At 43.2% G+C, this 16,126-nt stretch overlaps 1 protein-coding gene across 1 annotated transcript; it reads left to right on the top strand.

The window, feature by feature from the left end:
- The first annotated feature begins 4,913 nt into the window (after positions 1-4,913).
- On the top strand, positions 4,914-14,768 carry LOC126984124 (snRNA-activating protein complex subunit 1-like). The gene is made up of 7 exons (XM_050837509.1): positions 4,914-5,666; positions 7,226-7,717; positions 8,571-8,703; positions 10,237-10,383; positions 11,274-11,430; positions 13,031-13,196; positions 14,563-14,768. Exons 2-7 carry the CDS (start codon positions 7,279-7,281, stop codon positions 14,766-14,768), a joined length of 1,248 nt encoding a protein of 415 aa, XP_050693466.1. The 5' UTR covers positions 4,914-5,666; positions 7,226-7,278.
- The last annotated feature ends 1,358 nt before the right edge of the window (positions 14,769-16,126 follow it).

The raw sequence follows: 16,126 nt of genomic DNA, 5'->3' as shown, positions 1-16,126 counted from the left end.
TTGCTCCTCATTCTCCTCGTTTCTTCTGTTTATTTTTCTTTTCACGACTCCTCTTCCGTCACTTAAACAAAGGTACACGTCTAGCGTTTGTAATCCTATGCGTCTGCTCCTTCCTTCACGACTTTTATTCCTTCACTTATACAAATATACGCTTTTAGCCCGTGTAATCCTATGCGTCTGGATATGTGGCATTCTCCTTCTCCTCCTCCCAGCCTTCGCCTTTGCTGTCCTTCATCTTCCACCTTTGATTAGATAGTTAGTGTAGCTTGTCACAAACAGCCTCGTAAGGAATATCGGGTCTGCTGTTGTTTGCTCTTTCTTTGTGTTGCTTTGTATGTTTCTCCTCCTCCTCCTCATCCTCATCCTCCTCCTCTCATGTCGCACGCTGATTTCGTCTCGGCGGCAACACGTACGCATCATTTTGTACACCTGAAAGCCGCGAACGATGACCGTTTACATTGGGGACTAATTCCTCGCTGGCAAGACTCCGGCAGGTTTTCCTTTCCCCCGCTTTGCTTCCGTTCCTCGCCCTCCTCCGCCACATGGCTGCCGCTGCTCCGGAAAAATAATCTTGAGGGTTCGTATTCCGCATCTGAGACGAGGAAGAGGAAGGGAGGCCGAGGGTGGCGTGGCTGCGGGGGTCTGACATCACAGAAGTCTTGTCAGGAGCCTCGAGGTCGGGGTTAAAGACGCACTGAGGGCATTCGTCATCTTTGGGATCTTCTCGCGGCCTCGGAGACTTTACCGAAGAGGGTTGGGCGGGCGTGTCGCTGGTAGGGTCGACGAATGCTTAACACGGTGGTGCCTTCTTGAGCCGTCGGGGCAGCGGTGAGGCCACGCCAGTACGCCCGTCTTCCTCCGCCCAGTCTGAAGCTAATTAATCCTTTACATTAATTAAGCAAACACTGCGGCCCCGCCCAGTGAAGCGCAGCCAAAGCGTGGAACTTGTAAACACCGAAGCCACAAAGCTGCCTGCTCTCATTTATTTATGTCGCTCGTTTTTTTTTTTTTTTTTTACCTCCGTCCTCACCTCCGCACATCAGCTGGCTCGGCAAATCATGCGGAAAGAGTTTTGGGCTAATTGAAAGGGATCATATATTTTTCGCTGAGGCTGTTCCGTCTTGTTTTAAATTAATTACATATACGTCCGTGTGTGTTCTCAGCAGCAGCGTATCCAGACTCTAAACAGCATGCAGTTAAATCATATACTCTTGTTTTCATTATCTCAAAGGACGTGTTTTTTTATGTATTTTAAATGTCGTGCTTGTGAGTTGTTGTTTTTTCATACTGCAGTGCATGCTTAACACACACACACACACACACACACACACACACACACACACACACACACACACACTTTTTTTCCAACTGGTTATATATTTTGGCAGCGTTATCAGTCTTGCTTTTTGGGGTTAGTGTGCATGTAGAATTTGCGTAGCGTGCGTGTGGCTGACGGGGCGGGGACAGAATGATAATGAACTGGTAACAGAGTGAAGGGGGGGAGGGGCAGGAGAGACAGAGACAGACAGACAGACAGAGACAGAGACAGAGACAGAGACAGAGACAGAGAGAGAGAGAGAGAGAGAGAGAGAGAGAGAGAGAGAGAGAGAGAGAGAGAGAGAGAGAGAGAGAGAGAGAGAGAGAGAGAGAGAGAGAGAGAGAGAGAGAGATCGTAGCCTAGCAAAGGGGATAAAGCGAACGATAAGAGGGAAAAATGGACAAATTGCTTACTTGTTATGAATGATGGAAACGAGGAAAAGTATACGATGTACCCTCCCCCCACACACACAAACACATGCACGCACGCACCCCCCACCCCCCACCCCACACACACGGATATAGGTCATTCTCTACCCCCTTGTTATTGATGAACGACGCTTGATAATCGCAAGCAAGCAGCCATCCCTGGGAGCCCACCCAAGCCACCCCTCTATATCTCCATTTTATTATGTTACAAGTCGAAGCAAATGCAGGAGAGATGTACAGCCTCACAGCACTGACTAAGCAATGACGGTGCACACGAGGCTGGCTCTCGGTGCAGCCTCTCTTGAATGCTGACACTTCTCTTCGAACCGAGGTGGGCAGCGGTGTAGTGCAGCGTTGCCAGATTATCGTATTACTCAAAACATCGCAATTATCAGTTCAGGCCCCGAAACTTTCCTACCCACACAGATAACGAAAGTCCAGTTAAAGTTATCGTTAAAATCATTACTTATTGGTGTCTTTGCGATAGCTGTCAGTCAGAAACCAGAAAATACGATCTGCCGAGTGGCTGAGTACGATAATCTGGTAACGCCGGTGTAGTGTCAATTGTTGTGTTTGGAGGTGTGTGAAATATAAATTAATGCTGTACTATTGTCAGAGGAGCATTCATTCTTTTAACACTTATATATTTTTCAGTTAGAGAAACAGAAAAGCTGAGTAAAGACAAATCAAAAATAGTTCTACTCGTGACTTCATTGGAAAAGTTTAACCAGTTCTTGAAGATGTCTCACCCGGGCACTCGCCACACGACAGCTAGACTCGACCCACTCGTCCGCCACTCTGAGCCACCTCCGCCAACACTAAGGTGAGACAGGTCGGTATTCTTAGACGCCTCCGACTTTCTTATCAGTTATTACTTATCAGGTATCAGGACACCTCTCCTCCCGAAATTGACCTCTCTTTCGGCCATCTCTTTTGACTCTTTTTTTGTAGGAGCAGCGAGTGGTGGGCTTTTTTTTATTATTGTTTCCTTTTTGTGTGACCTTGAGGTGTCTCCTTTGTCGTAAAAAAAAGCATGCCAAAAAGGAGGTTGAATGCGTTCTAATGAGTGTTTTTATCACGTTCATGGTACAGAAGCATTGTTAGACTACCACTCGGGTCATAAATCTACCCTTGGAGAGGCCCACAACTCCTACGAAAATCTTGTCAAATGTGTGTGTGTGCTTGGGTGACGAAATGTTTAAATTACGGCCCTGAACTCTCATTTACCGCAGTTTAAAGCACTCAGAATCAACGCTATATTCATTCACTCTCCCTGAAGTGCTTGCCGTCTTTTTATCATACTCTTACCAGGCATAAAGAGTCATATGTTACGAGAGCTGCGATGTCCAATTTAAATATTCTCTCTCTCTCTCTCTCTCTCTCTCTCTCTCTCTCTCTCTCACATAGGTACGCCATTTGCATCACTGACCCTCGAGCCTCTGTAGTGTAAAATGACCGCGCTTTTTTATAAATCACAAGCCTTGCTACTTTACTTTTGTTCACCTCCGTTCAAAGTATTATTGCCGGCACTGCTAGGTCGTGCGCCGGGCTATAGTGGGAGAGATGACAGGAGGGAGGAACACAGTGAACGAGGCCGGGCGTGGGAGGGGTTGAAAAAAGGGTGAGAGGGAAGAGTGGGAGAGGGCGGAGTGAAGAGAGAGGGGGCGAAAGGGCTCCATAATCTGCCAACACGGGCGTCCCATCCACTCTTTCCCGCGTGAAGGGCTCGCCTCATATTATCAACGCTGAATGGAAAACTGCACGAGGCATGGACATGACATTTTTTCATGCACTCTCTATAAAGCTCACTCTATATTTTATTATGAATCGTGAATTTTACGGCCTGCTTCAAAGTGATTGGTGCCCCGCCGACCCTCGCGTGAAAAGTTGACGGTCTCTCGCCTAAGGTCCTGCGCGTTATCCGAATTTCCCGAATAGCACAGTGTTTCTCTCTCTCATATATATATATATATATATATATATATATATATATATATATATATATATATATATATATATATATATATATATATATATATATATATATATATATATATATATATATATATATATATATATATATATATATATATATATATATATATATATATATATATATATATATATATATATATATATATATATATATATATATATATATATATATATATATATATATATATATATATATATATATATATATATATATATATATATATATATATATATATATAAAGTTTGTGGACCATAAATGAAAGATTTAGAGCATCTTTTTTTTTTACATAGTGGATCAGCAGTTAATAGAAAACTCTTATTTGAGTTTAATACAAAAGAAGATGAATAACTAAGAAAAGTATCTTGAACACACACACACACACACACACACACACACACACACACACGCCGTGGCACAACAGGTAGAGTGCTGCGCTGCCAGGCTTCACGGTCTGACAGGGCGGCGGCTCGAGCCCGCTCAGGCCGGATTCTTTCCGTTAACTAGGAGTGGTTACTGTCCCCCCTTGAGCAAGGGGGATGGGGTGTGTGGTGTGTGAGGTCCTGGCAGTACCCAGAGATCGACGATAAAGAGCACTTGCTCATGTCGGGAGGCTACTTGCCGGCGATTACGAGTCCAACACGTGATCAGGCCGTGGTGAATTACACACCCAGTGCGATCCACAGAGTTATATACATATATAGAGGGTTCCCAGAGCGGTCAGAGGCGCCGTTGCAAAGGCAGTACCGCGTCCCATCCTTGGTCTGGCCAAAATAGGATCGGTAGGTTAGCTTTGAATGCACCAAGGTATGCAGCGGTGGAAGCATTGAGGGGTGATATGGGGTGGAGTACCTTTAGGGAAAGATTTAGGAAGGCTACCCTTAGATACAAAGTCAGATTGGAACGAATGGATGACGCGAGATTGGCACGAAAGGTCTACTTGTGGAGTGTGCATGAGAGCAAATGGATTAAAAACTGCATGAGAATGGTTGGTGACAGTGGTATGCGAGTCAAGTGGGTGAGCAGAGAGGAAGGGAGGCGTTTCTTTGAATGGAAGGTGACTGACGGAAATAGTGAGGGTTTAGAATGGAATGTGAGAAAGTGGAAGAAAGAGATAGACAGTGCAGTGAAAGGTGACGGTCTGAGGAGGTGGAAGCATGCGATGGAACGAAAGACTACTTTGGAATGGTACAGAGAAAAGGAAGCCCCGCAGTGTGTCAGCTGGTATGATGGAAGCCTGGGTGGTGATCTTCTCTTCCAAGCTCGAGCGCAGTGTATGAATGTGAATGCAAGAAATTACAGGTGGTCTGAGTCCCGCAGCAAAGTGTGTCAGATGTGTGACAGGGGTGTGGATGAAACTGTCGTGCATGTGATACTGGTGTGTGGGAGGTACCGGAGAGAAAGGACGGAGATGATGAGGGTGGCACTGAGTGAGATGGGCTGGCATGTGAATGGGAGGATTGCAAGGACAGAGAGGGAATGGATGCTGCTGCTGCTGGGACTGAGTGATGAAGCAAATGAGAGAATTATAGAAGCCATTAAGAGTTTTCTGGAAAAGATGTGGTGTGCAAGAAATAGGGAATTGGAAGATTTGTAATGGATACTGTTTGTGTTGTTTTATTTTACAGGTTGTGCCGATACGAAGGCCTGACTCTCCAACGGGTCACCTGTACAGCAAGAGCAAGAGCAAGGCGAGGAAGGTAAACAAGGCACGGGAAGACCCTCTGGCGGCGGTGGTCGACGCGTACCCTGATAAGTCTGGCCAGCCTGACAGCCTCCAGCCCCTCCCCAGGGATACACCTTAATAGCCACGAGCACCCTGTACTGCCTTGGCGACAGAGGCCGCGGTGCCATGGCCTGAGTAGCCCCTGAGACACTGGAGCAAAGGACGGCCGTACAAATGGTTGAATTGATTCATTGTTTATTTGTAAGTTGCACATGATTGTATTTGACAGTCTACGTGTAGGTACACTGCACACTCCCCAGGGTGACACAAGAAAGTCCGTAGCCTATTTTTCCATTGTTGGTCCTGGCAACACAATCTAAGGGGCAAATCCACCCACCGGCCGCCGCGTGAAGGTGAGGGGCCGCGGTGCATAACACGCATATTTGTTGGCTGTTGGGGGGACGGGGGGAGCCGGGTGTGCAGGGGAGGGAAGTGAATCAAGTGTAATTGTTAAGTGTTGGTGTGTTGTGGTGACAAGTGATTGTGTATTTGTTTTCTGAATGAGTATTGTATCGCAGGACTGAGGGCAAGCAGAATGGACAAACATGGACAATGGACAACAGACAGTGGACAATGGACAATAGACAGTGGACAGTGGACTAATACGCACGGTAAATCTTAGGAATAGCGGCTCCTACCGGGTGCGTGTTTAGGGCACGGTGTGGTGGTAATTACAACATTTCTAGCACGTACGACGGGGTTTTGACAAGCGGACAGGCGTGTTTATGTCACAAGGGGTGTATTTTTCCGCGTGGGCTCTTCCCTTTCTTCACCCCGGAGCTCGCAGTCTCATCGCCCATCGGCTTGGAAGAAATCGTGAGGCCAGCTTGGAAAAATACACCCCTTGTGACATAAACACGCCTCTCCGCTTGTCAAAACCCCGTCGTACATGCTGGAAATGTAATTACCACCACCCCGCGCCTTAAGCGCGCACCTGCTAGGAGCCGCTATTCCTAAGATTTACCATACGCACAATGAACCCATATGTTCCACAAGAGGCTGGCATTTTAAGTACAACATGCTCGCACTACAGAAGAAAAATATTGGTTTAGTATGTGGTCTACCTGGCCGTTCACTCAGGTAGCAATACAACATCAGACGAGGTCTCGGGAGACAGGTCAAACCAGTAGACCACACGCTAAAGTAGCACCACACTTGGTGTATACTGGGATAGACTTGAAATACTGTGGTAGACTGCATACTAAAGTAGTACCCAATAAAGTCCACCTATAAATAGGTAACTTAACTGTCAGGCAATAGCAGGGAAGGGTAAGGCAGGGCTGTGCATGTCGTCGTTGCATCTACTTGCTTTCTGAAAATCTTAATATGGCTGCCAGTGCTCTGAGTGGCCTCACGTTTACTGCAGGATGCTGCCTCCATCTATTCTATCTCCATTTCAGTTCCTCATTGGCCCTTGAGCCTGTGGTAGGAAAGATCACAGTGCCCCAGGACACAGGGCAAGTGTAACACCTGGGTTAGCACAGTTTACCTTCCCCTTGTTTCCCGAGGTACCCATTTATCGACCAGTCCAAAATAAGGAGGGTGGGTAACTGGGTGAGCTGGGTGCGGACCTCTCTGGGTTGGGGTTGAACCGAGGCCTGCTTATTCATACCTATGCATGCCAGCCACTATGCCATGGAAATAATTTTCCTGTAAAATACCTGAAAATTATAATTGTTGAGTAAAATAGGTATGCAGCAAGTTATAGACATTACATGGTTTACTTGGACATCACTACTAATAATTTGTATCTTTTTCAGCGAGAAATCTGTGATTGCTGACGTAAGATTGAGTGACCCTCACGCACGAGATCATGGATCATGCTGGGGACTGTGAGAAGAAGACCCGTGCTCAAAGGAAGAGAAAAGCTGCTGCACTATTGGAAAGTGATGACGACTTGAAGGCAGATGATCCTCACACACCTCCTGAAGATTTTGAAGATGACACCTCAGATGAACTTTATATACCTCCCAAATGTTTTGAGCCTATCAGTTCAGATGACTCTGACTCTGATAGTAAAAACAATATCAAGAAATTAAAAACAGGCTTGGTTGATACCATAGATGAAAGTGAAGACAGATCAAGGTGCAAAGGAAGATTTCCTTTGAAAAGATCAAGATTTAGAAGGAAACATATAAAACACAAGAAAAGCCACTTATTAAGAGAAAAAAAAGAAATTGAAAAAAGTGTTGAAATACCAGTACTAAGAAAAAGATGCCAAAAGCCTTCTGCAGGAGCAAATTCCATCATTGGTAAGTTTTACAAAATATGGTAATGTTATATTTTGTAGTTTTAGATTTCTATAAACCGTTCCTCATTCCTTTGACTTGTAGAATATGAGATATCTCGCCCTAGTTGATAGCAAAGTCTGTGGCTAAGCATTCTGTAGCCTCCAGCCTTGAGTTAATTCCAAGTTTGATTACGGTGACGTTAAAGTTTCAGATGTATTGGGTTCACTGCGATAACATACCTTGTCCTTCCTCACATAGTAGATGACATGTAAAAAATTTGATGTTGGTAAAAAAAATGAAGAAAGGAATTAGAGTTAGGAAAGTAAATAAAGTATGGGATGCAGATATAAGAAAGAGAAAGCGAGAAACAAAGCGAAAGAAAGAATAACAAGATAGGAAATAATAATAATAAGAAAATAAAGAGAAAGAGGCAATGAAGCAAGGGAGGGAAGCAACATATTAATTACCAAAAAAGAAGGATGAGGAACAGAAGAAGGAAGATTGGGAAGACAGGAAAAAGGAAATAAGTAGAGAGTGGGAGGAAAGGAACAAAAGAGGAGTGGGAAATTAAATATGAATCGTGGGGACGTTAAAGTGAAGAAAGAAAAATAAGATGGGAATACATTAAGTAAGAGAGAAAGTGGTAATAGTAGCAGTAGGGGCTGGGGAACATACAGGTGGAGGTGCAGTAACAGGCTTCAGATACAGACAGATGGACGGCTGGAGCAATACAAGTCCACCTACGCTTACCAACATATGGCCGCCCAGTAAACAACCACACGCAAAATGAGTTATTCACTTTTCTCCCCATCCATAAATCCATCTAACCTCCATTTTAAATCTTAATATTATTTGCATCAACTACATCTTTCAGGTTACTGGTACATTGCTTCTGGCTTTACAAAGGACCTGACTGCTCTGTTCAAGGCTTTTAATGAGCTGGATAGCTGGAGATTCAGTGCCTTTGCATCCTGCTGGCAGAAGTTGAAGTTTTCCCTCATATACAGGTGAGAATTATTGGTATAGTGTTGTGAAGATTAATGTTGAATCGACCCAACTGGAAGTACTTGTGTTTGATTCCGTTACAATTTTCAAGTATTTCTTATCCCCAATTTCCTTCCCTCCCAGTTTCATGCTCTTCCCAAGTTCTATATTAATTCCCATATATTAGCTGTCCATTCATGTTTGTTAGTTGCTTTTTGTCAACTCTGAGGCATAGCAGTCGCTTCTTCTCTATTATAGAAATCCCTTTGTTGGCCCAGTTCTTCACCCACATTGTGATCACATCTCTCCATTTCATCTGCATGTCTTTCCCTCCCACATTAGACCTCAGGCAAGTTCAGTATTAAATAATAATGTGTATCTCTATCTTCTGCCACAAGACGCATCATGTTAATTGCAGATTCTTTGAAAAGTTTACTGTATTTGTTGTTTGTAGGCCTCCTGTACAGTCAGGGGGGCTTCGTGGTGCAGTGGTTAGCACACTCGGCTCACAACCGAGAGAGCCCGGGTTCGATTCCCGGGCGGAGTGGAAAATTTTGGGCGTCTTTTCTGATACCCTATGCCCCTGTCCACCCAGCAGTAAATGGGTACCAGGTATTTATCGGGGGTTGTGTCCCGTCTCCTGGGATCTGTTCCCTTCTCCTATAATTCCTTCCCCTTCTGTCTCTTCGGCATATGACCACAGATATTGCGCTGCCTAAACGAAACTTTCCTCCTGTACAGTAGCTCCTTCTTGAATGCTCAGGTCTTACATCAGTGTGTTTTGGTGGGACTCAAACCTAGGTCCAAGGGCTCACCACACCTGCACGCTGACCACTCAGCCACTCAGTGTTCACATGTCTATATCACTGATAAATTTGAAAATTTAATCAACTCTTCCCGGTGTTTGTCTATACGATTGAGAAACAAAATCAACCACAGAGCAGCTGCGTTCCTCTTGTCCTGCACTAATGAGGGTTTAGGACAGACTGAAGAAACAGACAGCCCTTGTTTTGAAGTGAGGCGGTCCATACTCATGCCAAATTCCTTGCTGTGAACCAGATCTTCGACTGACTAACGACATCCATCCCAACGCTGTCTGGACACATGTCATATATCCTGGATTTTGGTCTGATTTATGGATACGTGTCTGGAGCCCTAAAAGAGTCCAGTTTATCTGGTTTACAAAATATAGAGGTCTGATTTATAGGACTTACTGTAGTGGCACTTTTCACTGTCCATTCTCAACGACTACAAAAGTAATCAGGATCCCCTCGGCACCTCTGTATCTTACCCAGAAGCCCCTCCCTCCCCATGCTTGGATTACACCTTGCTTCTGTCTACAAGCTCTTACAAGTCAGCAGTTGGTTAAGGTAGCAAGGCCTCTGCCCCAGTCATGCTGACATAAAGAAGTTTACTGTACCCTTAAATTTATGCTTTTAAGAGGTTCGTAACTCATTTTCATTCTTTACAAGGCAAGATGTTACCCATTTTATTACAAAGTGTGAAAACCAGCTGTGCATTGTTATTTTTTACTATTTATTTTTAACATTTTTCAGAGGACGTGAAAGTTTCAAAGAGCTGTTGGAGTTCACTGAAGAAATTTGTTTCTGGACCAAGAAGTTTACGTCCCCGATTCATGACTCCAAGTGGAGAGTTGGGGCGCTCTATACACTCTACAGCCTCTACCATAAACACCCCCTGAAGTATGGGTTTGGCTTCAGTCTGTGTTTTAAAATTAATTATCTATGTTCCCATGAATACGATCACCAATCAAAATAGAAAGTTTGTCATATTTTCATATACATTCATTATTTGTATATTTCTATTGGATGTCTTCTAAAACTTCAGTGCTGTACTGAATTACCTGGGCTGTTTGATAAATGCAAATTACCGTATATGACGGCTTATGAGACCCATGGGCTTATAAGACGCACCCCCCAATTTCAGCAGGCATCTGAAAAAAAATATAATTAACGGGTTTGAACCACGAGTGTTAGGTGAAGATTTTTCACCCGACATTCGTAGCCCTCCCCACTGTCAGGTCATTATTATAGTTTCACATATATTCAGCTCCTTATTAACCCTTTCATTGCGCGTGGTGAGAGAGGCGACAATCCTCCGGGTGCATTCTGGCAGCCCAACAGAGGGGTCTCTTTTAACCTCTGTATCTCAAAAACTGTTCATCACAGCTAAAAAACAAGAACACCTTTGGAAAGAGGAGGCCCAGACCTATAAGAAGTGTGTCTTATAAGCTGTCAAATACGGTGTGTGTGTGTGTGTGTGTGTGAGGCCCATGTTGCTTGGTGCGGAGACTTACATGCAGTAGAGGGTTGGCTGTGATAAAGGGAGACGAGGCAGCTGAACTTTTAATCCAAACACTTAAATTTCACTATGACTAGCAAGGTATATCTAAGGGATTTATTTCTAAGCTAATTTCTTATGTGTGAAGGAGAAATTATATGTATGATTACTATACACAACACAATTGAAATTTCATTTTGAGCAGTTCTATATCTAGGTGACCAGAATTTTGGCAGTCAGTTTCAGTGTGCAAGTATGCTAGGTAATCTTAAAGGGTTTTTATTTGTTGCAGACATACTTACAAGATCAGGCTGGAGGTTGATGAGTATGAGCATTTGGAAAATCTTGCCAGAAGTTTTCAGAATAGTGCAGAAAATCCTGATCCAGCTTACATTTTCTACAAGTTGAAGGCTGATGGAGTGTTGTATTATGTGGCCACAGCAGATGAGGTATGTGAATGATATTTTATAGTATGGAGTATTAGCATACTATTTAGCATTTTTATCAGATTCCCAAGATCTTTGCAAGCATTTACTGCTGAGGTGCGCCATTCATGATATTTTTATTCCAGAGAATGATGTGAATGGCAAAGTGAATGATACAGTAAGTCCCAAGCTTTAACCCAGTAGCAGCGACGGGCCAAATTTGTGGCTTTACCGTGTAGCAGCGACGGGTCAAATTTGTGCCATGATATAAACCCCCCAAAATAGATGATACATAATCTGATCACAAATGCTTTGATATATATTATGAAATGGTTTGTGTGAGGGGTGATTTTTTCTCATTTTTCTCGCTTGGAGGGACCATTAAGAAACATGATCCCCGCTGCTACCGGGTTAAAAGATAATTGGTTCCTGAAGGCATATCAGGAGTTATTTTTTGCACAAGTCAATTTCTTCTCTTTCAAGCGCATTATATCATTCAACAAGATGAACCCCTCCCCTTAACCTGTGGCTCAGGAAATCTGTTGATAGGCTGCGCAGAAGGAAAGATGAATAATCTAGTCCTACAGAATGTGATGTAATGCCTATCAGCGTGTAGGGAATAGTTTAGTGCACCCGCCAATACATACATGTTTCTCCAAAAGTACATGGGAAGTGTGTGATGTTTTATTTATTTATTTATTTATTTTCATCACTTTTTATTACTAGGTGTTGTTGATGTTTTGGGTGATGCTTTGTAAAGAGTTATGCCCCCCTTAAATGATATAATACAGCCTCTGATACCTGTAGTTGTTTCCTGGAATGGATAAATACTCCACAATATATTGACCAAAAACGACACAGAAGACAATTATAAACTGTAGTGAATGTGTGGATCACCTTCTTGGGTAATACTCTCAGATAATGTTTTCTTCCTTTAACAAAATTTGGCTTCTTGTGATTTTCCGGACTATAATTTCTTGGCTGAAAATTCCAACTTTTCATACTAGTGGAATTTGGATTAGTGGATTTTTACTGTATTATCTTTCTTTATGATGAAAGAGGCATGGTGTAGCATGGATGATAGTTCACAAATGGCTCTGTACATATCTTGAAACTGTGATGGAACCCAACATGTCTATAAGTGAGGGAAAGATTGTAAGTGATTGTGTGTGGGCACCTATATGTTGAAGTGGGTGAGGAGTATGTAGGTTGTAGGTAATGTGGTTGATGAGTGAGTATTTGGTGGGCAAAGATAAAAGTAGTGATAAGCAAGTAGATTTTGGCACGTTCAAAATGAGTTTTAGGGAGACCATACAGTGTTGAATGTGTTTTTACTGATGTAATTCACTGGTCAAATATGGTGAAATTTACACATTATTGTTGAGAAAGACGTTTTACAGCCATGATTCCTTTTAGTAGTGTATTATAAGCAGTTACTCAATTGTTGCTTCAAACATTATCCCGCCGCCAGCTGGTCCTCGAACGTGTCCCGAAATCCATTCCCATATCTCTTCTCTTGCTGTGTTATGTTTTATTTCACATCAATAGATAAATACAAGACATTGAACAAAGAGCAGACGACCAAATGGATGTGTAGGAATTTCTCATTAATGTTCTTTTTCAGATGGGGCATACCTTCTACTCGTCAGAGAGGCAGCAGGACGTCATGAACTATGAGGTGCAGTGGGTTCTTCGTGAGCACTCTGCCAACACCATTTTTCCTGAGCAGGATCGGAACATTCAGAAGATGCTCATGGAAGAGTATGAAAATGTAAAATCTCAGTTATGGGGTAAGTCTTCAGAGCTCTTAAGAATGTTTTCGTCCCCAAGGTAAGGTACTTTTACAATGAAGAATTATTCAGAGCCATAGATAGGCACCACTACATGTGTGTGCAGTACTCTTATTCTATTACAATATCTGTGATGCTGTTTAGAAAAAAAGGCTGTTCCTGTCAAAGTGAACACTGTTAAAGTTAAAGGGTTTTTAAACAAATTTAGAGTAAGATAATACAAGGCAACTAACCTTAGCACTTTTATATCTTTATCAATCATAACATGTATGGGGAGGTGGTGACTGAGTGGTTAGCATGCCAGCGCCACGTCTGGGAGATCCAGGAGGGACGCGGGTTCGAATCCTGGCCGCCACACAGCTGGAATTTTTCAGTCACTGCCGAGTGGCCTAAGACTACCCACATGCTGCCCTGAAGACCACCTATCAACCCGGACTCTAGATCACCTCTCCAAAGAGAGTCTGAAAGATGAGCTCCGGGGGGCAGTATGAGCCAAAATAAGATGGCACCGCTATAAACACTCGCCTGCACCACAACGGGCTGGGGTGACCATCAGGCCCCATCAGTGAAAAAGCCTAATGGCGCAATAGGCCATGACGTAAAAAAAAAAAAAATTAAATAAAATAAAAATAGTGCACATCATCATCCCATTGATTTGCCTCATTCATTCATCTTTGATGCCTGCTCCTAGGAGCTCCTAGCAGGGGATGGCCACAGCAGAAGAGTTTCCATCTCTCTATCCAGACACTCCCTCCTTACCTGCTGAAAGTTTCTCACAGACCGTTCACCCCTCTCTTATATATTTGCATCAAATGTTTTCAAAGCTGCCATTCTGTCACAGTGAAAGTAAAATGCAAACATAATTAATTTTCTCAAGGTTTACTGATGCATCACATTTAGGAGCATACGAGTTGACATTATCCAGTATAGCCCGGGATCACTAAGTTTCAAGCCAGGTGGGCTGATCATTACATCATAATGCACCTGATGAAACAGCAATCAAGTATTGTCAAGTTGGCAAATTGCTGTGTGAAACTGTTTTACACCCCTGGCTAAATTAAGAGTGACTAGAGTAACCTTCTTTAACCTCTAAAGGACAGGCTAGAGGCGATTTTCTGCTCCTAAGCCTGTGCTGTGTCGATAAATTTTGGCGAAGTAGGTGCTCTTCATCAATACCCTGTGTGGCAATTTCAGATAAATACGTAATAGTTCATAGTGCATTTTCACCCTCAATCTTTCATCTACATAATGAAACAAACTAAACGTCCCCTTCCGCACCCCGCCTTTCTCCGCCCAAACGGGAATTCCTGCCAGCCATCCTTTACGGGTTAAATATGTATCACTGCTCAAATTACAAACTTTTCAGGCAGTGGCAGTGGAAGTGAACCAGAACCAGACAGGGGAATGTCATATCTGCAACCTGGCATCATGTTTGAAGTTGATGCTATCTTGGGTGGGCTGCAGGGCAGGCACGATCCAGTGCTGCAGGAGGACGGCCAAGATGCACCTCGTCCAACTCACAGTCAACCAGAAGATCAAAACATTGGTAAGAAGCGTCCTCACCATCCTTGACACCCTTAGTTAATAATATTATTTTTTATATATATTTACCAGCAATATACATCACGGAAGAAATGGCTATTGACCGGCAATAGTGGAGGAGGCTCATATCCCGTCCAACCCCACCATAGGGAATAAATGGACGTTAAACGATGATGAATATACAGTGTGCACTACAATCATCAACATCAAATGGGAGCCTTCACCCAGGGACACATTGGTCTGCTCCACTCAGGGTTGTGTCCTACAGGTTTAACTAAATAAGTGAGGTTGACTCTTGAAACGTGTGACGCAACACTTGTCCATATTGCTGGAGTTGGTGTCAATGGACTATACTGGTAATGGCCTCCTGGAGGAAACACTGCTTTGGTACATAGGCGTTTCAATGATACCCCAGGATTCTGTAAAGACATTTATTTCTAACAGCATACATTATTCACCCCAAAGTCACTACAGCGTCCCTTTCTTTTATACCCATATAGGAATTGGTACATAGGCGTTTCAATGATACCCCAGGATTCTGTAAAGGCATTTATTTCTAACAGTATATATTACTTACCCCAAAGTCACTAGTGTCCATTTCTTATACCCATATAGGAAGGGGAGTGTAAGAGAAAAATCAGAATCATTGTCCTGTACCTGGTGACAACAAAGCTAAGCACAGGCAGCCCCCCATTATTCAGTCATTCCTTAGTCAACATATCCCTGCAAAACACCTGCCCTTTTCTGCTGTTCTGACATGGCTGATATAATGCAGGTGTGTGGCCGAGCAGGTGTGTCTACAACCCGAGCCAGGTAGACCGAGCAATGGACCTCGTCTCTCTCTCTCTCTCTCTCTCTCTCTCTCTCTCTCTCTCTCTCTCTTTGTCAAAAAGCTACTGCAAACAACCATGAAAAAAACACCAAGAAACAGTACGTTGACATTTAAACATTGAAGTCAATATATATCTGGTCCCATAGAATGATCGATTTTCTAGAAAAAATTCTAGCCAAAATGGTTTCTGGACAACCAACTCGACAAATAATTAACCTAGTTGTGTTATTTAAAAGAATGTCACGGTAGGGAAACACCCTCGGTTCCCGATCATAAACTAAACTGCGGCGCTGAGCTCAAACATCGGTGACTGAAAATAAAGTTAAGAGATATGCAACTATCAGGTAGATATGAAGAAAATATTGCAACCAACTAAAAAAATAATCCAATCCTTCTTTCAGTTATTAAAACAACAACAGAAAGGCAAGTGGAATGATTGGACATAAACAGCAACGGTGGTAGTGACTGACTGAACCACGTTGCACAAAACTTAAATAATTACTAATTTCGGTCTTCCTTAATAACAAACCTCAACCCCCCCACCACCACCACCACC

The sequence above is a fragment of the Eriocheir sinensis genome, chromosome 56 (assembly GCF_024679095.1).
Source record: "Eriocheir sinensis breed Jianghai 21 chromosome 56, ASM2467909v1, whole genome shotgun sequence".
Classification (NCBI taxonomy): Eukaryota; Metazoa; Arthropoda; class Malacostraca; order Decapoda; family Varunidae; genus Eriocheir; species Eriocheir sinensis.
The sequence above is the reverse complement of the archived record's forward strand: the minus strand, read 5'-3'. Positions and strand labels throughout refer to the sequence as shown.